At 35.3% G+C, this 14,289-nt stretch overlaps 1 protein-coding gene across 1 annotated transcript; it reads right to left on the bottom strand.

Moving 5' to 3' along the window:
* Positions 1-618: 618 nt before the first annotated feature.
* Positions 619-11,389, bottom strand: LOC102606124 (transcription initiation factor IIF subunit beta). Its single transcript, XM_006356693.2, has 6 exons — positions 11,042-11,389; positions 10,199-10,307; positions 9,331-9,461; positions 9,174-9,248; positions 1,263-1,412; positions 619-936 (listed from the first exon to the last, which is right to left on the bottom strand). The coding sequence occupies exons 1-6, from the start codon at positions 11,252-11,254 to the stop codon at positions 817-819; spliced, it is 798 nt and encodes a 265-aa protein (XP_006356755.1). The 5' UTR covers positions 11,255-11,389; the 3' UTR covers positions 619-816.
* Between the last annotated feature and the right edge of the window lie 2,900 nt (positions 11,390-14,289).

Below are 14,289 nucleotides of genomic sequence, written 5' to 3'. Positions count from 1 at the left end.
TAATATTCCTTTTTATTTTTAACAGGCATCTAGACTGGATGTGAGAGAGAGTCCACTTGTAATTGGCATCAAAGTAAAAGGCAGCCTAGGCAAAATATAGACCAGATAGGAGAAGATACAAGCACTTGCTAAGATTCAACTCGATTGAGACTACTGAACATATAAAGAAGCTTCAGTCTACAAGGAGCACATGTGCTGCTGCATATGTTTGATCGTATAATGTCTGACCAACTATTTTAGTCTAAAAGGTATGGGAGCATGCAAATCACATAAAGCTAATCATCATTGACAATTGCCACAAAATGACAACGTTAATAAATATAGAAAGACGAAGAACATTGATTCAAAGGCAATTTCAAATTTATCCACCACTTCACAACATAAGGGAAGTCTATTCATCTCACACTACAAAACAGAAACGAATTCCTAGCACAACAAGATTGGAGACAGCAGATAGCACTGTCACCATTTCCATTTGAAATGAAGTGCAGACATAGCATTTCAGTTTTACACTTCCATAATGATGGGAAGCGAAGAAACTCAGCATCGAAACGATGGAGAACTCTCTAAGCATAAATGCACAACTTAAAAGTGGGGGAGTCAATTAGAAAATAGAAGTAGAAATCAGAAAATAAAAAACTGAGATAGTGTAATACTGTAATTTAGTGGGTTCCATATATATTCCAATCACATAGCTCTACATCCATTCATGATTTACAATGACAACATACCACAGCACCTATCAACTGGTGAAAGAGGTATAACGTTCACGACACTAATTCTATTAAAACTCTTCTTTTCAAACAGCCGGACAATTCATTCGGCACCTGTATCCTCCACCGATTTCTTATACTCTGGCTTCAATTCATATGTTCCTTGGTTTGTTCCTCTTTTATTGTACACACAAAGCTCATTCAGTATCTCTTTCAAAAATTGCTGCAAAAGAAGTAAAATAATTAGATACAAAATTATGTCGCAAGGAGAAATACAATCAAGCAGCACCAAAAGGAAATATAATCATTTTTTCCTCTCCTTTTGTCGTCCCTCACTAAGAGGGCAAAATGTCCATATCTGAGAAAACATGAAAGCAAAATTATGTGATGTGACGTGGATGCTAAGAGCTATAGCTGTGAATCCACACTTACCTCAAGACAAAACAATGAATATTAACCAAAAAACCAGTAAAATAAGTGTGACCAAAAAACGAAAAAAATAACCTAGGAATTTGAAAACAGAAAAGGCATCCTGATCAGACAACATACCGCAGGTTGATCTGTCTCTTGTACTAACTGCTTCAAAGTCCAATTAGGTTGTCTTTCAAAAAGCTTGAACATGATATCTTCCAGTTCGCCACGGTCCCTTCTAGTTCTCTTGACTTCCGGTCCCTTAACAGGAACTGCTTTCTTCTTATCCTGCATGGGAACAATGGATTAAAAAGGCTAAAGATAATTTTGTTTATTTTCTCGCAGAGAGTAAAAAACATTTCCATTGTTCCATGACATAACTGAATACAGTGAGCCAAGCTAGTAAAGTACTCTGACCGAAAGTCATATATAATGATACTTCAAGGAAGTCAAAAGCGAAATAATGAGTGTATGTTAACCCAATTGTATGCTCTTATCATACTTTCCAGAAGGCCATGAAAAGCATTGTTGTTTCAAGAAGGCATTTCCTAAAGTTACAACTAAGTAAATTGCAGTAGGTCAAACCATATACATTAGATGACGAGAAAGAACCTCTGAAAAGACACAATATTCCAAATGAATCTGTAATTAGCATCAAGTCTAAAGACAATGTATTTCTTCCTTGGACCCGAAGTCTCAAGCAACCAAAACAAACAATTCAATCAGTAAGTAGGGAATGATGGTGAAAGCCGATAGTGTAAGCAGCATCAAGCACAACAAACAATTTGTTCGTTGCACTTTTTTTTTTTTTTGTGAATAATATAATATCCAAAAATAAGATGGTTAAAGAAAATGGCACCATTTTATTTAACAAAGATGAGAAAAATTTAAAAAATTAAGAAAAAAGCTATTAACTTTTTTTTGAAACTAAAATTAAAGTTAACTAAGAAACTAAATATAATTTCATCGAAATTGCATATTTTAGCAAAAAACTATGGAAGGGAGTAGTGAGTACCAAAATTCAATTATAAAAAGTTATATGTTTTTTGAAGTAAAATAGATTTCAGATTTTTATTGAATTTGTGGGTCGGTTGTTTTCGAAACACTCTCGCCCCAACCCCACTTGTGGGATTCCACCGGGTATGTTGTAGTTGTTGTCTCGGCTCAAGAAAATCATTTTACAGAAAAATGGTTTGACAGAAATGCAAGATTAAAAGATTAAAATGAAAATATGAAAGAAAAAAAGTATGGAATAGTACATATCTTACCGATAACCAAAATAAAAGAAACAACAATAGTATTAAAGTATTAAAATCGACGAATAAGATAATGCTAGCATAATAGTAATAATACTAGTAAGGGAACATATAGGTGCTCCACAATAGAACCTTACTTTATATGGGAAAATTTCTACGCACATTTTGCCACTTTTAACCCATGTTTTATCTTGTTTTGAGGACCATAATTGTTTAATAACCTTGTGTTTGTTCATATTCATGATATTTTTTATAATAACTAAAATATGTGATTAGATGCATTTCAGGTATAAAAAAAAAGGTGGAGAAAATCACCCAAAAAATCCAAAAGACGCAATGTCGAAACTTAGGATCGAAGTTGGAAAGAATTCTGAATGAAGCAAGCTAGAGCATTGGTTGGTGCATCGCACCAGCCTTATTTGAGCACTACTTGGCGCACTATGCTAGAGCCCAAACTTCAGAGGATGAAAAAAGCACATTGATGGCGTGACACACTAGCCTGACTAGGGCATTGGGTGGCACGCAACACCAGTGTATCTGAAAAAAATATTCTACAAAGTTCAAGTCCAAACCCAACTAGAATTGAGGGTTATTTTCCATTACTATAAATATAACCCTTGGACATTTTTAGGGCGGTTGATCACTTTTTGGGAGCCACGAGATGGAGAATTGACCACATCATTAGGGTTCTTTCTCTCTACTTTTTCTGTTCTTTATGAGTAGATAAATACCCTTGTTTTGGGGTTACGGCCATAGATGATTGTTTAGTAAATAATTGAGTTGACAAAGTTTATTCATCATCATTAGTTGTTCTTATAAACTTGTGCTTACTATTTTAATGCTTAGCTACCACTGAAATAAATATAGTGAACTTGGAAAACGAATCATTGAGATGGAATGGAGAATATAAGGAGTAAGGCTTTACTTTAGTAAAATAAAGCATATTTGCATCTAAGATAGGAATATGTACCTAGAAGGCCTTGCTTGGGTACAAAACAAGAAGACAATTGTTACATTCATGCTGGATATCACATCTTCGCTAAATGATGTAGTTGTGAGGTAAATGTGGATAGACGATTATAAGCTCGAAAGACCATGATCATATTATTAACCCCGTAGATCAACATCTAGATGAATAAACTAAGTCAATGAAATTGAATACTTTACATGATTGCATAACAGAGTTGTAACCCTGGAATTTCTCTCAAATTGTGATCACAACCAATTTATTGCTTTCAATCTTTATTTTAAGTTAGATAGAATTAACAACCATAATCTTCTCTTGGTCACTTCAACACTTGCTTAAATTTGTGGTATTAGATTAAACTAGATTATTGCTAAATCACAGGTGCATATGGGTTCAACATCCGACTCTTTTGAGTCTCTATATTCTTGTACGACCACGTACACTTACGTGTCTGTTGGAAGCAAACACTACTCTACCAATATGAAATGGGAAAACACTTTACTGCCTCATAATTGTATATCCTAATCCTTGACCTTAAGTTCTCTTATCTAAGGTCATGTCTTCGCTGAGATGAAAAGAGTTGTCCGGTCTAATCATCCCCTCCAATTCTTCATCGATCTACCACTATCTCTCCTCAAACTCGTCACTGCCAATCTCTCGCACCTCATTGGGACATCTATGTTCCTCCTCTTCACATGACCGTCTCAGCCTCGCTCCTGCATTTTGTCCACTACGACGACTACTCCAACCTTGCTCTGTATATTTTCATTCCTAATCTTGTCTCTTCTAGAATGCCCACATATCCATCTAAGCATCCTCATTTTTGCTACCTTCATCTTCTGAATAAAGTTCTTGACTAGCCAACATTCCACCCCGTACAAAATAGTCAGTCTAACAACTATATAGGAAATAACTTCAAGTTTCGGTGACATGTTCTTATCACATAGGACATCGAATGTGAGTCTTCATTTCATCCCCGGTTCCAATACAGTGTGCACCATTTCCTTAAATTATAGACCCAAGAGACTAAAAGCTTGCTCTCTTGGGGATGGGGATGACTTGTATATCAATCCTCACTTCCCCATACGCCTCATGTTATGCGACACTAAACTTGCACTCCATGCGACACTCCATTTACCTCGTTATGTGTCTTATTGATCAATACTATGTCATTTACAAATAATATGCACCATGGTACTTCCTATTGAATATGTTGTGGTGATTCATCCATCACGAAGGCAAATAAAAATAGGTTGATAGTTTATCTCTGATGAAGCCCCATCTCAACTAAGAGGCTATTCCAAGTCTCATCCCACAGTCCTCTTTAGTATCTTCACTCTATCGTACATGACCTTAATCACTCTAATTTATGGCATAGGTACCGCTCTAGACTCTAAGCATCTCCATAAAACCTTTTTCGAGATTGTGTTGTATGTATTTTCAAGGTTGATGAACACCATATGCAAGTCTCTTTTCTTCATCCTATATTGTTCCAACAATCTCCTTTACATTGTCGATCGCTCGAATCTGAATTGCTTCTCAAACATAGTACCTCATGCACATCTCGATCACCCTCTCCCAAATCTTCATAGTGTGTCTTAGTAATTTGATACCCCTATAGTTGTTGCAATTTTGGATATCGCCCTTATTCTTGTACAACAGGATCATTATACTCTACCTCCATTCTTTGGGCATTCTAGTCGTCCTAAAAATGATATTAAACCTAGTTAGCCATTCAAACTCACTTTGCCTGCATTATTCCAAAATTTTGAAGGGATCTTGCTTGGCTCAATCACACTTCCTCCTCTCATCTAGTGAATTGTCACCATAACCTCCTTAAACTTAATCCACCTGCAAAACCCAAAATCTCGATGGCTCTCGGAGTCCTCTAAATCACCCAACACAATATTCATGTCCCCCCTTCATTTAAGAATGTCTGAATGTGCGGGAACACTATGAGAGATAAGATCAGGAACGAAGCTACTTGAGACAAAGTGGGATGGCCCCCGTGATGGACAATATGAGGGAGACTAGATGATTTGGAAATGTGAAGAGAAGATCCATATATGCCTAATGAGGAGGTGTAAGAGGTTGGCTATAGTAGTGGGTATAAGGAGAGGTAGAGGTAGACCCAAGAAGTCCTAGGGAGAGATAATTAGACAAGACATAAATCACATACAGCTTACCGAGGAAGAAAACCTAGATAGGAAGATATGGAGGTCAAGGAATAGGTTAGAAGGTTAGTAAGTCAAGCATTGTCTAGTTTTCCTTTTTAGTATTGTTATTATTACTCTCCTATCTTATTCTTTGATTTTTTTTAGTATTTTTTGTTGATTCCTTTGATTCAGTTATCTTATTGTTTTATCATTGCTATCGTTTTCTTCATTATTTTTAGTATGGCTTCTTCGACTCTGTTTGCTTTACATAGTTAATTTTTTTATATGTTTTACTTGAGTTGAGGGTCTACCGGAAACAACTTCTCTCCTTTACATAGTTAATTTTTTTATATGCTTTACTTGAGGTGAGGATCTACCGGAAACAACTTCTCTCCTTTACAAGGCAGAGGATAAGGTTGCGTACACTCCACCTTCTCTAGACCCCACTTGTGGGATTACACTGGGTATGTTGTTGTTGTGGGAAGTAAGCATATCATCTTAGTTTAATGTGTGCCTCTCCGTGTAGTCAAAGTCGCACAAGCCTTGAAGTGAGGCTCAAAACGTGTTGAGCATTTTGCCTCGCTTAATGTGCGCTTCGATGTCGCCATCAAGTATCTAAGGCATACTTATCCTTTCCAATGAGCATCGCAACTTTTTTTCAATTTCTTCGCTCATACATTGGTCATTTTACTTATAATTATTAGTTTTGAACTAAATGTATATATTTATATGTTTTCCTCCCTATGTGGCTTTTTTTAATTAAAGCCAACACTTTGCATTTTGTGCTTAAAGACCCAACAAACCTTAGAGTTTTTTTGCGCTTTTTGCTTTTGATAACACTGGTGCTTGGTCCACCAATATTTTGTCATCCTTGTCTATAGTGCATCTCATTAGATCTAGGTCGCAAACCCTTCTTTCTTTCACCTTAGTGAGCCTATACCAGTGTTTTGGACGGCAAAAGGCGATAAGGGCCTGCCTCACGGCGAGGCGTGCGGCGCTCGCCTTTTTTGAATTGACGCGCCAATTAATACCAAAAATTTAAAATATTTAATTGCACATATAAATATCATAATACCAAAAACTTAAAATATTTGTTGGTCCTTGAATACCATAATTCCATCCAATGTCCTTTTTGTTAGCATCAAGACACATTGAATTCACTATTTATGGACAAATAAATACTATATAAATTAGTATAAAACTAAATTGAGTAGGGCAGAAATAAATATAGAAGGATTGAATTTTTAAAATAAAACCTAAAAGGCAAAAATAGAATGGCAACCAATTTAGTAGCTCCAAAATGAAAAAGAAAAAAAGAGCACTGCCACTAAAAACAGAGTAGAGGAGAATAGAACAAGAGAAGAAGAAGAAGAAGAAGAGAAGAAGAGAAGAAGAAGCGGAGGGAGAAGGAGAAGGAGAAGGAAAAAAAGAGGAGCGTAGAATGTACCTGAGTAGAGTCACGACTCGCGAAGGTCTGAGGAGCAGCTGACTGCTGAGGTATCGTCCTCTTAAAGGCCAGAGAGTCGTGACGAAAGAGGAGAAGAGGATCGCGAAGGTCACAATGGAGAGAAGAGGAGCCCAGGTTTTCGGAAAAAAAAAACAGAAAATCCTAATTTTGCCTTTTAATTATTAAATCAGACCTTTAAAAAGACAAAAAACAAAAAGGTGATGCCTGTCGCCTTGCCTTGTCTCCCATTGCCTTTCGGCCGCCATTGCTCACCTTTCTGAAATCGGATCACCACGCCCGTAATAGACGATAAGGCCTCGCCTTCGGCGAGAAGGCGAGCGCCTTTCGAAACACTATACAACTTATTTTCCCTACCTTTGACATCCAATTCTTCATAGAAGTGTCCAAATGTTGTTATCGTAACCGCCAACCCTGCTTCCTTCTTAATATCTTATACCTCCCATGTTTGTCCTCTTTTTGTCTTTGTTTTAGCTTCCCACCAACTTCATGTACGCAACCTTATTGACTTCCACTTTCCCGTGACTCTCGATTCCACCACCAACCCCCTTTATGTCCCCAAAAATTACCCTTCGAGACACCTAACACATCTCTAGCTGGTTCCCTAATACAATTAGATGTCAAAGTCACATATATTTGCATCCACGCTAATCCCCCAAGCTCTAGAGCCACCAACTTCTCCCCCAACTCCAAGATTTTGTCCTTACCCTCCCCCGACTTGATCATCAGTTGGTCATACGTCTAAAGCAACCAACATTTGGTAATTGGAATAACACCATGGAGAAATGTGAAAAGTTTTCATGTTGGCAGAGAAAGTATCTCACATTGGGGTAGGCTTGAACTAATCAACGCCCCCTACCCACCAACACTATGTTTTTGTTTCCTTTGCTAGCTACAATGGCAAAAGAATTGATAAACAAAGAAGAGATTTTTTGTGTCAAGGGAGTAGAGAAAGGAAAAATTTATATCTTTGTAAAATGGGCAACAATCACTACTGGTATGAAGACAGGGAACAGGACGTCAAGGATTTGAGGGCTCAAAGTAATAGCTTGCAACCAAAATTGCTTTGGAGATTTCACGACGAAGGGGCTTTAGGAAGAAAGTAATAGAAACTTTTTGTATTGTTTGGGATGTAATAGTAACTAAATATGGACTCTCAATCCTTAGATCACAGTACAGTCATATTTCCCCAACACATGTGGTATATGGAGATATAAGAGTGCTAATTGAGACTCTTTTCAATCAAAGACCTCAATAGTACAAGATGGCATAAAAGTGAGGGTATGGCTTGATATCCGGTCTGGCCAGTCAAATCTGAAAGAGCAGTACCTAAATTTATTCACTATGGCACAAAGTCTCGGATTATTGGACTGATCAAAGCTGGAACATAGTATTCAGTCACAATATAGATGACTGAGAAATGTACAGCCAATAGCCTATGCTCATTACTTTTAGTCTGCACAGGACCCCTCCCTTTTTCCTAGGAATAACTCTAAAAGGTGGAACGGGATTCTAAGGCAAGTTTTCTGTTAAATCATGCTACCAACAGTTGAAGACCAACTGTTGTGGAGAAGTGGCCTTGATAATGTATCTGGAGGACTAAGGAACCACTAAAGTTAAATGCTTTACCTGGTTGGTGGCCCAAGAAGCTCTCCAAACACATGAAAACCTTCAAAAAAGAGGGCAACAAATATATGCAGTAGATGCTGCCTGTGTTAAAAGGATAATGAAGATGTTATTTCTCCATTGATCATTCACCTCATATATCTAGAGATTTTTTCTTAATTCTAGGAATCAATTGGACCACGCAGACAATAACAAAGAAGCTTCTATAGAGCATGCATCTAAAACGAATAGGAAAGACAAAGAGATGGTGTTTCCTATGAGATGGAACACCATCCCTTCAGTGATTTGGTGGATCGTCTAGAGGTAAAGGAATGCGAGAATATTTTGGTGCAACATGGATATTGCTAATGATACAAATTCCATGGTTGACTTTTTAAATGCTTTACACAATCTGAAATGGTACTTAATCTTGTAAATACTTTACAGCACCTACTTGGTGCTAATTAATGAATTACATTTACCAATCAAAAAGAAAAAAGCTGTGTATAAAAGAAAAGGAGAGATTTAATAGTACCAGTTTCAAAAATAGAAAAGGCAAGATTTCTACATGCTTAGAGGAATAGATGATGGTTCGTATACCTTAGAACTGGATGCAATCATGCCAATCATCCCAGGCATGGGCCTCATATTGACTCCACGATCATTGTCAATGACCTGATTTTGCAGTAGATTTAATCAAAGCACTGAACGACAGAATTGATTTATCAGAAAAGCAATCAAATGATAGGAAACATGCCTGTATTTGTCTGTTCTTGATCATTGACTTATTTGTCCTTTCACGACACATTTTCCTGTACTCCTCCATGTTACGAGTGTGAGGTGTCATATCAAACTTATGTTCAACCTTTCCTTCCATGGTAACTCTTCCTTCAGAAAGAACAACAATTAGGAGAGGAGAGGGTGAGACAATGAATTAGGTAAAGCAAACTGAAATGCTTTGTCAGTTGGAAAAGTTCTAAACAAAAAACAACCAATTCCTCAATACTATGATATTGATAATTTAAGGAAAGAAAAAACACTGTCATCAAGCAAATAAAGTATATTATGCAAAATACGTGATTGGACAGTTTTCAAATTGTTTCGATTATATTGCAGGAATAAATGACTCTATAGCCCAATGTTTGAGAACTATAAAAGGTCGACTCCGATATGACATAAAGGAATGCAAGCATCCAATGTAAAAATCTTAAAGCAATGGGTGGAGTAGCTCGATAATTTTACAGTTCCCTCTGGATGCCTTTTTATATATGATGTGGGTTTTTTGGATAACCCAACAAACAAATAGAATCCTGATATCAGTACCCAAACCAATTGCTAGCAAATAGATGATTAAAATCTCCAACTGAACTTGATAGGACAGATGGAGGAGACTAATCGAAGAACTCATACAGGTCCTTCAGCTAAAAGCATACCCAATGCAATCCCACAACATGGGAGTTTACTAGGGGTAGATAAACTTAATAACATCTGGGGGAAAAAATGGAAACACTCAACTTGATTAACTCGCTAAGAAACAATACAAATCGTAGCTAAGAACAATAGGAATCTTCACTAAACCTTCTCACGACTTCATAACATGTTAGTAATAGACCCAAGATGCTTACCTTGACCTGTCTCTGAGAGCACACACATTGGGACGAAGTCTTGGAACATGTTCAAGGAGTAACTTTTCGGCATATTCCCAACATCATTTCCACCCATCTCCATAGTGAACTGTATATCATAAAGATTTCAAAAGGGTAAAGAGGGAGGGGGGGGGTGGAGCTTTGTTGAGGGGTGTTTAGATAAACAGTGAAGAAGCAATGGGTGCACAGGGACCCACTGTCTGGAACTCAGACTACATACATGTAAAAGAGGTATGATTTCAGTGTCAGACTCTATATATCTACACAGAAAATCTAAGCAACTACATATAGAAATGTGTCTACATTAAGAGTGCCAAGGACTGCCTCATACTAAAACTCTAGATATGCATAAAAACCCATTTAAAAGGAATTAAAAGATGTGAATCGTTTGTAGGGAACCTGATATTCATCTAAGAGGTACATTGACCGACTTTAAGACCTGAGATGCAGGATCATGTTCCACACGAATTGGCACTATAAGATACAAGTTTATTGTGTAATGGTTAAACCTCCCTAAAAACAATGAAGAAACAAACACAACTGAAAGCACAAATATGAATTAAGCTCCAACTATTTGCTCTTGATAGTTATAAGAGACAAGAAAAAGAAGAGGAAACTCAATTCCAGATCAATGAATACATATCAGATAAACCCTCGAAAACTTTCAGATGTTTGTTTCAGAAAAATTAAAGAAATTAATGTCCGAATTCTAAAAAAATACACTAATAACACATAACTACCAAAAGGATCTGTTATGGAAACTGAATTTGTTTTGTTTTTCTGAGGTTGGAAAATTTTAGGAGAGGTAAAAGAAAGTTTTACTTGTAGAGCAGATGAGTCATCGGAGCGAAGAGGATCAACAGAGACAATAACTTTAGCAACTTGCGGGGAATCTGAGGAGGAAGATGAAGCTGCGGCTTGAGACTGCCATGATTTGGAGACAACTAAAGGACACTTCATTAACCACACTGATCTGTCCCATTTTGTTGTATCCACTGTTATACTACTGTTGCTGTTTCCATGATCTTCCTCCATCTTCGTCGGCTGTTTCGATCGTTTTTTACTCTGGTATCCTCCGATTACGACGGTGCCAATGTCTGAATTCGAGAAAGAGGAGGACTGAAGTGGACTGATATTAGAGACGGCACGGGTCGGATACAAGACTTGAGTCCATATGAATAGCAATTGGGGCACGCCGGGCAATTCTTAATGGTAGGGTTGTTCAAATAAGTTATTGGTTTATCAGTAATGACTTGTTGATTTAATGATTTCGGTAAAGATTTGAATTTTTTTATCATTAAAATATTTGTTCTTAACGGTTTGAGATATTTTTTTAATGGATTAGTCGATAATTTCACAGTAAATTAATATATTATATTTATACCGTTTGATATAGAGTCCTTAACGTTGGGTTTATGATCTTTTTTCCCTTCCTATGTGGATAAATAAAAGAGAAAATTAGCAAATTAGTCAAAATTGGTAACGTAATTATTAAAAATATCTACACTTTAAAATAATTATTAAAAATGTCAATATGTCAATAATTTAGCAAATATAATTAATTTACTTTTCTTTTATTTCTCAAATTAGGCATATATTTACCCCATTTGACTCCACTACCCGGTTAAAAGGAAAAAAAAGACCCTACTACCCAATTTTCTCTCTCTAGGTTTTTGCCCCAAAACTCTCCTTTCTCTTTGTCACGTTTTCACTATTTTTATCTCATTTTCATGTTTAAAAATTTTATCTCTTCAAAATTCATCCACTTTTTAAAGAAATCTCAAAATTCATTCAAAAGATAAATCTTCCTCAAGTACAAAACAGAACTATAGACTCTTCATCTACCAGTGGGGAAGTCGAAATGGATGATGAAGATCAAATAGTGGATGGACATTTTGTTGAAGACCAAGTTGGAGAAGAACAATTTCCTATTAGTTTGTTTTGTATTTATAATTTTTTTCAAAATTTTGTATCTTTTTTCAATTTGTATTCAAACCAGTATGTTATTAATATTTGTATTCATTCAAAATCTCATGTTGCATAGTTTATGAATCTTGTATTTGTTCCTAATTTGTAATAATCCCAAAGGTATGCTAACTAGTTATGTATTTTATTTATACGAAGAGCAACTTCATATTAGTTTGTTTTGTTTTTTTAGTTTTTTTCAGAATTTTGTATCCTTCTCAATTTGTATTCTAACCAATATGTAGGTTATTAATATTTGTATTCATTCAAAATCTCATGTTGCATAGTTTTATGAATCTTCTATTTGTTCCTAATTTGTATTCATTCCAAAGGTATGCAAATTAGTTATGTATTTTATTTATACGTGATTGCAACAAATATTCACTTATTCCTTTTCAGTTTTATATTTCATTCTCACTTATCCATCATAATATTATTTTTGTATTTTATATATCATTATACAAAATACAACATAAAAACTAAAATGAATACAAATACAAATAATATACATATTGAAATGATTATGACTTAAGAAATGATATAAGATTTTGAAGAAAAAAATAAATACACCGTAAAAAAATACATGAATACAAATATGCTTCTTAAATAAGTACAGATTCATCTGGCATACCTATTTGAATGAATACTGACTAATAAAGAAATACAAATTTCATTATACATTGTGAGAAAGGTGCACATTTTAGTTTAAGTTTTCCTTGAAAATGTAACTAATGAGAAAAATAAGTGATATTTACCTTTTTTGAAATATTCACTCTCCTGATTTTCTCCTTTCTATTATTAAATAAATGTATTCTTTCAAATTAAAAAAATTAAAAAATACATAAATAAGATATATAACAAACTAAAATATTGACACTTTTAATAAATATTGAAAATACAACTAAGAAGTCCTATTAAATGCTAAAATATTGACATTTTGGATCAGCCCACTTTAGCCCATAAGTCCAATATTATGTGGCATATATAAGACTTATTTAGGTCATATTTTCAGATACACAAGAGAGAAAAATCAAGAGAGAGCATTTTAGAGATTGAGAGAAAAAAGAGAAAAATCTCGTTTTTGCTTCAGGAATTTTTTTACTTAGGCAGTCAGCTTTGAAAAGAGTTTTCTGTTTCGTTAATCGTTGGATCGTGCTCAAATTTGAACTGGGAGTTTTAAGCATCTGGTTCTTATAATTCAATGGTAAAGATCGGATTTAGTTGTCTGTAGCTTCTGATTTTGGGGCATGAACAATAGCTCATTTTTAAGTGAATTCTCTCCTTTAATTCTCCAATTTTGGTGCAATCTCGTTTCGTTGTTTGGCACTTGTTTTGTGGCCAACTTTTGAGAACAATATTGTAACTCTTGGTGTTTATAGTTGAGCTTTTAGTCCTGTGGTTTTTTACCCTTCACATCAAAGGTTTTCTATGTAAATCTTTGTGTCTTGTGTGATTGGTTTATTCTTGTCTTGTTATTTTTGTTTGGTTGATATACTTGTTATCCATTCTTCGTATTTCTTGATTTAGTTTATCTTCTCTTGATTCAAATTGAAAGGAAAAGTTTAGACTTGGGTATTATTCCGTTGTTATCCTATCGGACATTCTTTGTTAGTGTCTTAATTGCCTTTTCCAACAAAGTGGTATCAGAGCATTGGTTATTGTTGATTATTGATTTGAATGATGGAGGAAAATATGAGCAGAATGGTTTGTTTGAATGATATTAACTTTCATACTTGGAGATGCAAGATGAAATATCTTCTATTTGTCAAGAAAATGCATTTACCTGTGTTTACTTCTAATAAACTACCGTCCATGACGGATGAGGAATGGGAATTTGAGCACATGCAGGGTTGTGTCTATATTAGACAATGGGTTGAAGATAATATTACAAATCACATTGTGAATGAGACACATGCCAGAAGTTTGTGGAACAAGCTCGAGACACTTTATGCTTCGAAGACTGGCAACAATAAGTTGTTTCTAATTAAAACAATTGATAAATATAATGTATAAAGAGAGCACTCCTATTTCTGATCATATTAATGATTTTCAGGGTGTTCTTGACCAGCTATCCGGAATGAATGTAAAGTTCGATGAAGAGATAT

Source organism: Solanum tuberosum, unplaced genomic scaffold, assembly GCF_000226075.1.
Source record: "Solanum tuberosum cultivar DM 1-3 516 R44 unplaced genomic scaffold, SolTub_3.0 scf00224, whole genome shotgun sequence".
NCBI lineage: Eukaryota > Viridiplantae > Streptophyta > Magnoliopsida > Solanales > Solanaceae > Solanum > Solanum tuberosum.
Note: the sequence above shows the minus strand (reverse complement) of the source record. Positions and strands in the feature narration are given on the sequence as shown.

Bases quoted from the DNA above. Each gene is read 5' to 3' on its own strand.
- LOC102606124 (XM_006356693.2), bottom strand. From the start codon at position 11,254: ATGGAGGAAGATCATGGAAACAGCAACAGTAGTATAACAGTGGATACA. The intron at 9,462-10,198 runs GTAAGCATCTTG...TTCTTTCTGAAG, and splicing joins GCTCTCAGAGACAGGTCAAG to GAAGAGTTACCATGGAAGGA. The intron at 937-1,262 runs GTATGTTGTCTG...CTTCTTTTGCAG, and splicing joins AAGAGACAGATCAACCTGCG to CAATTTTTGAAAGAGATACT.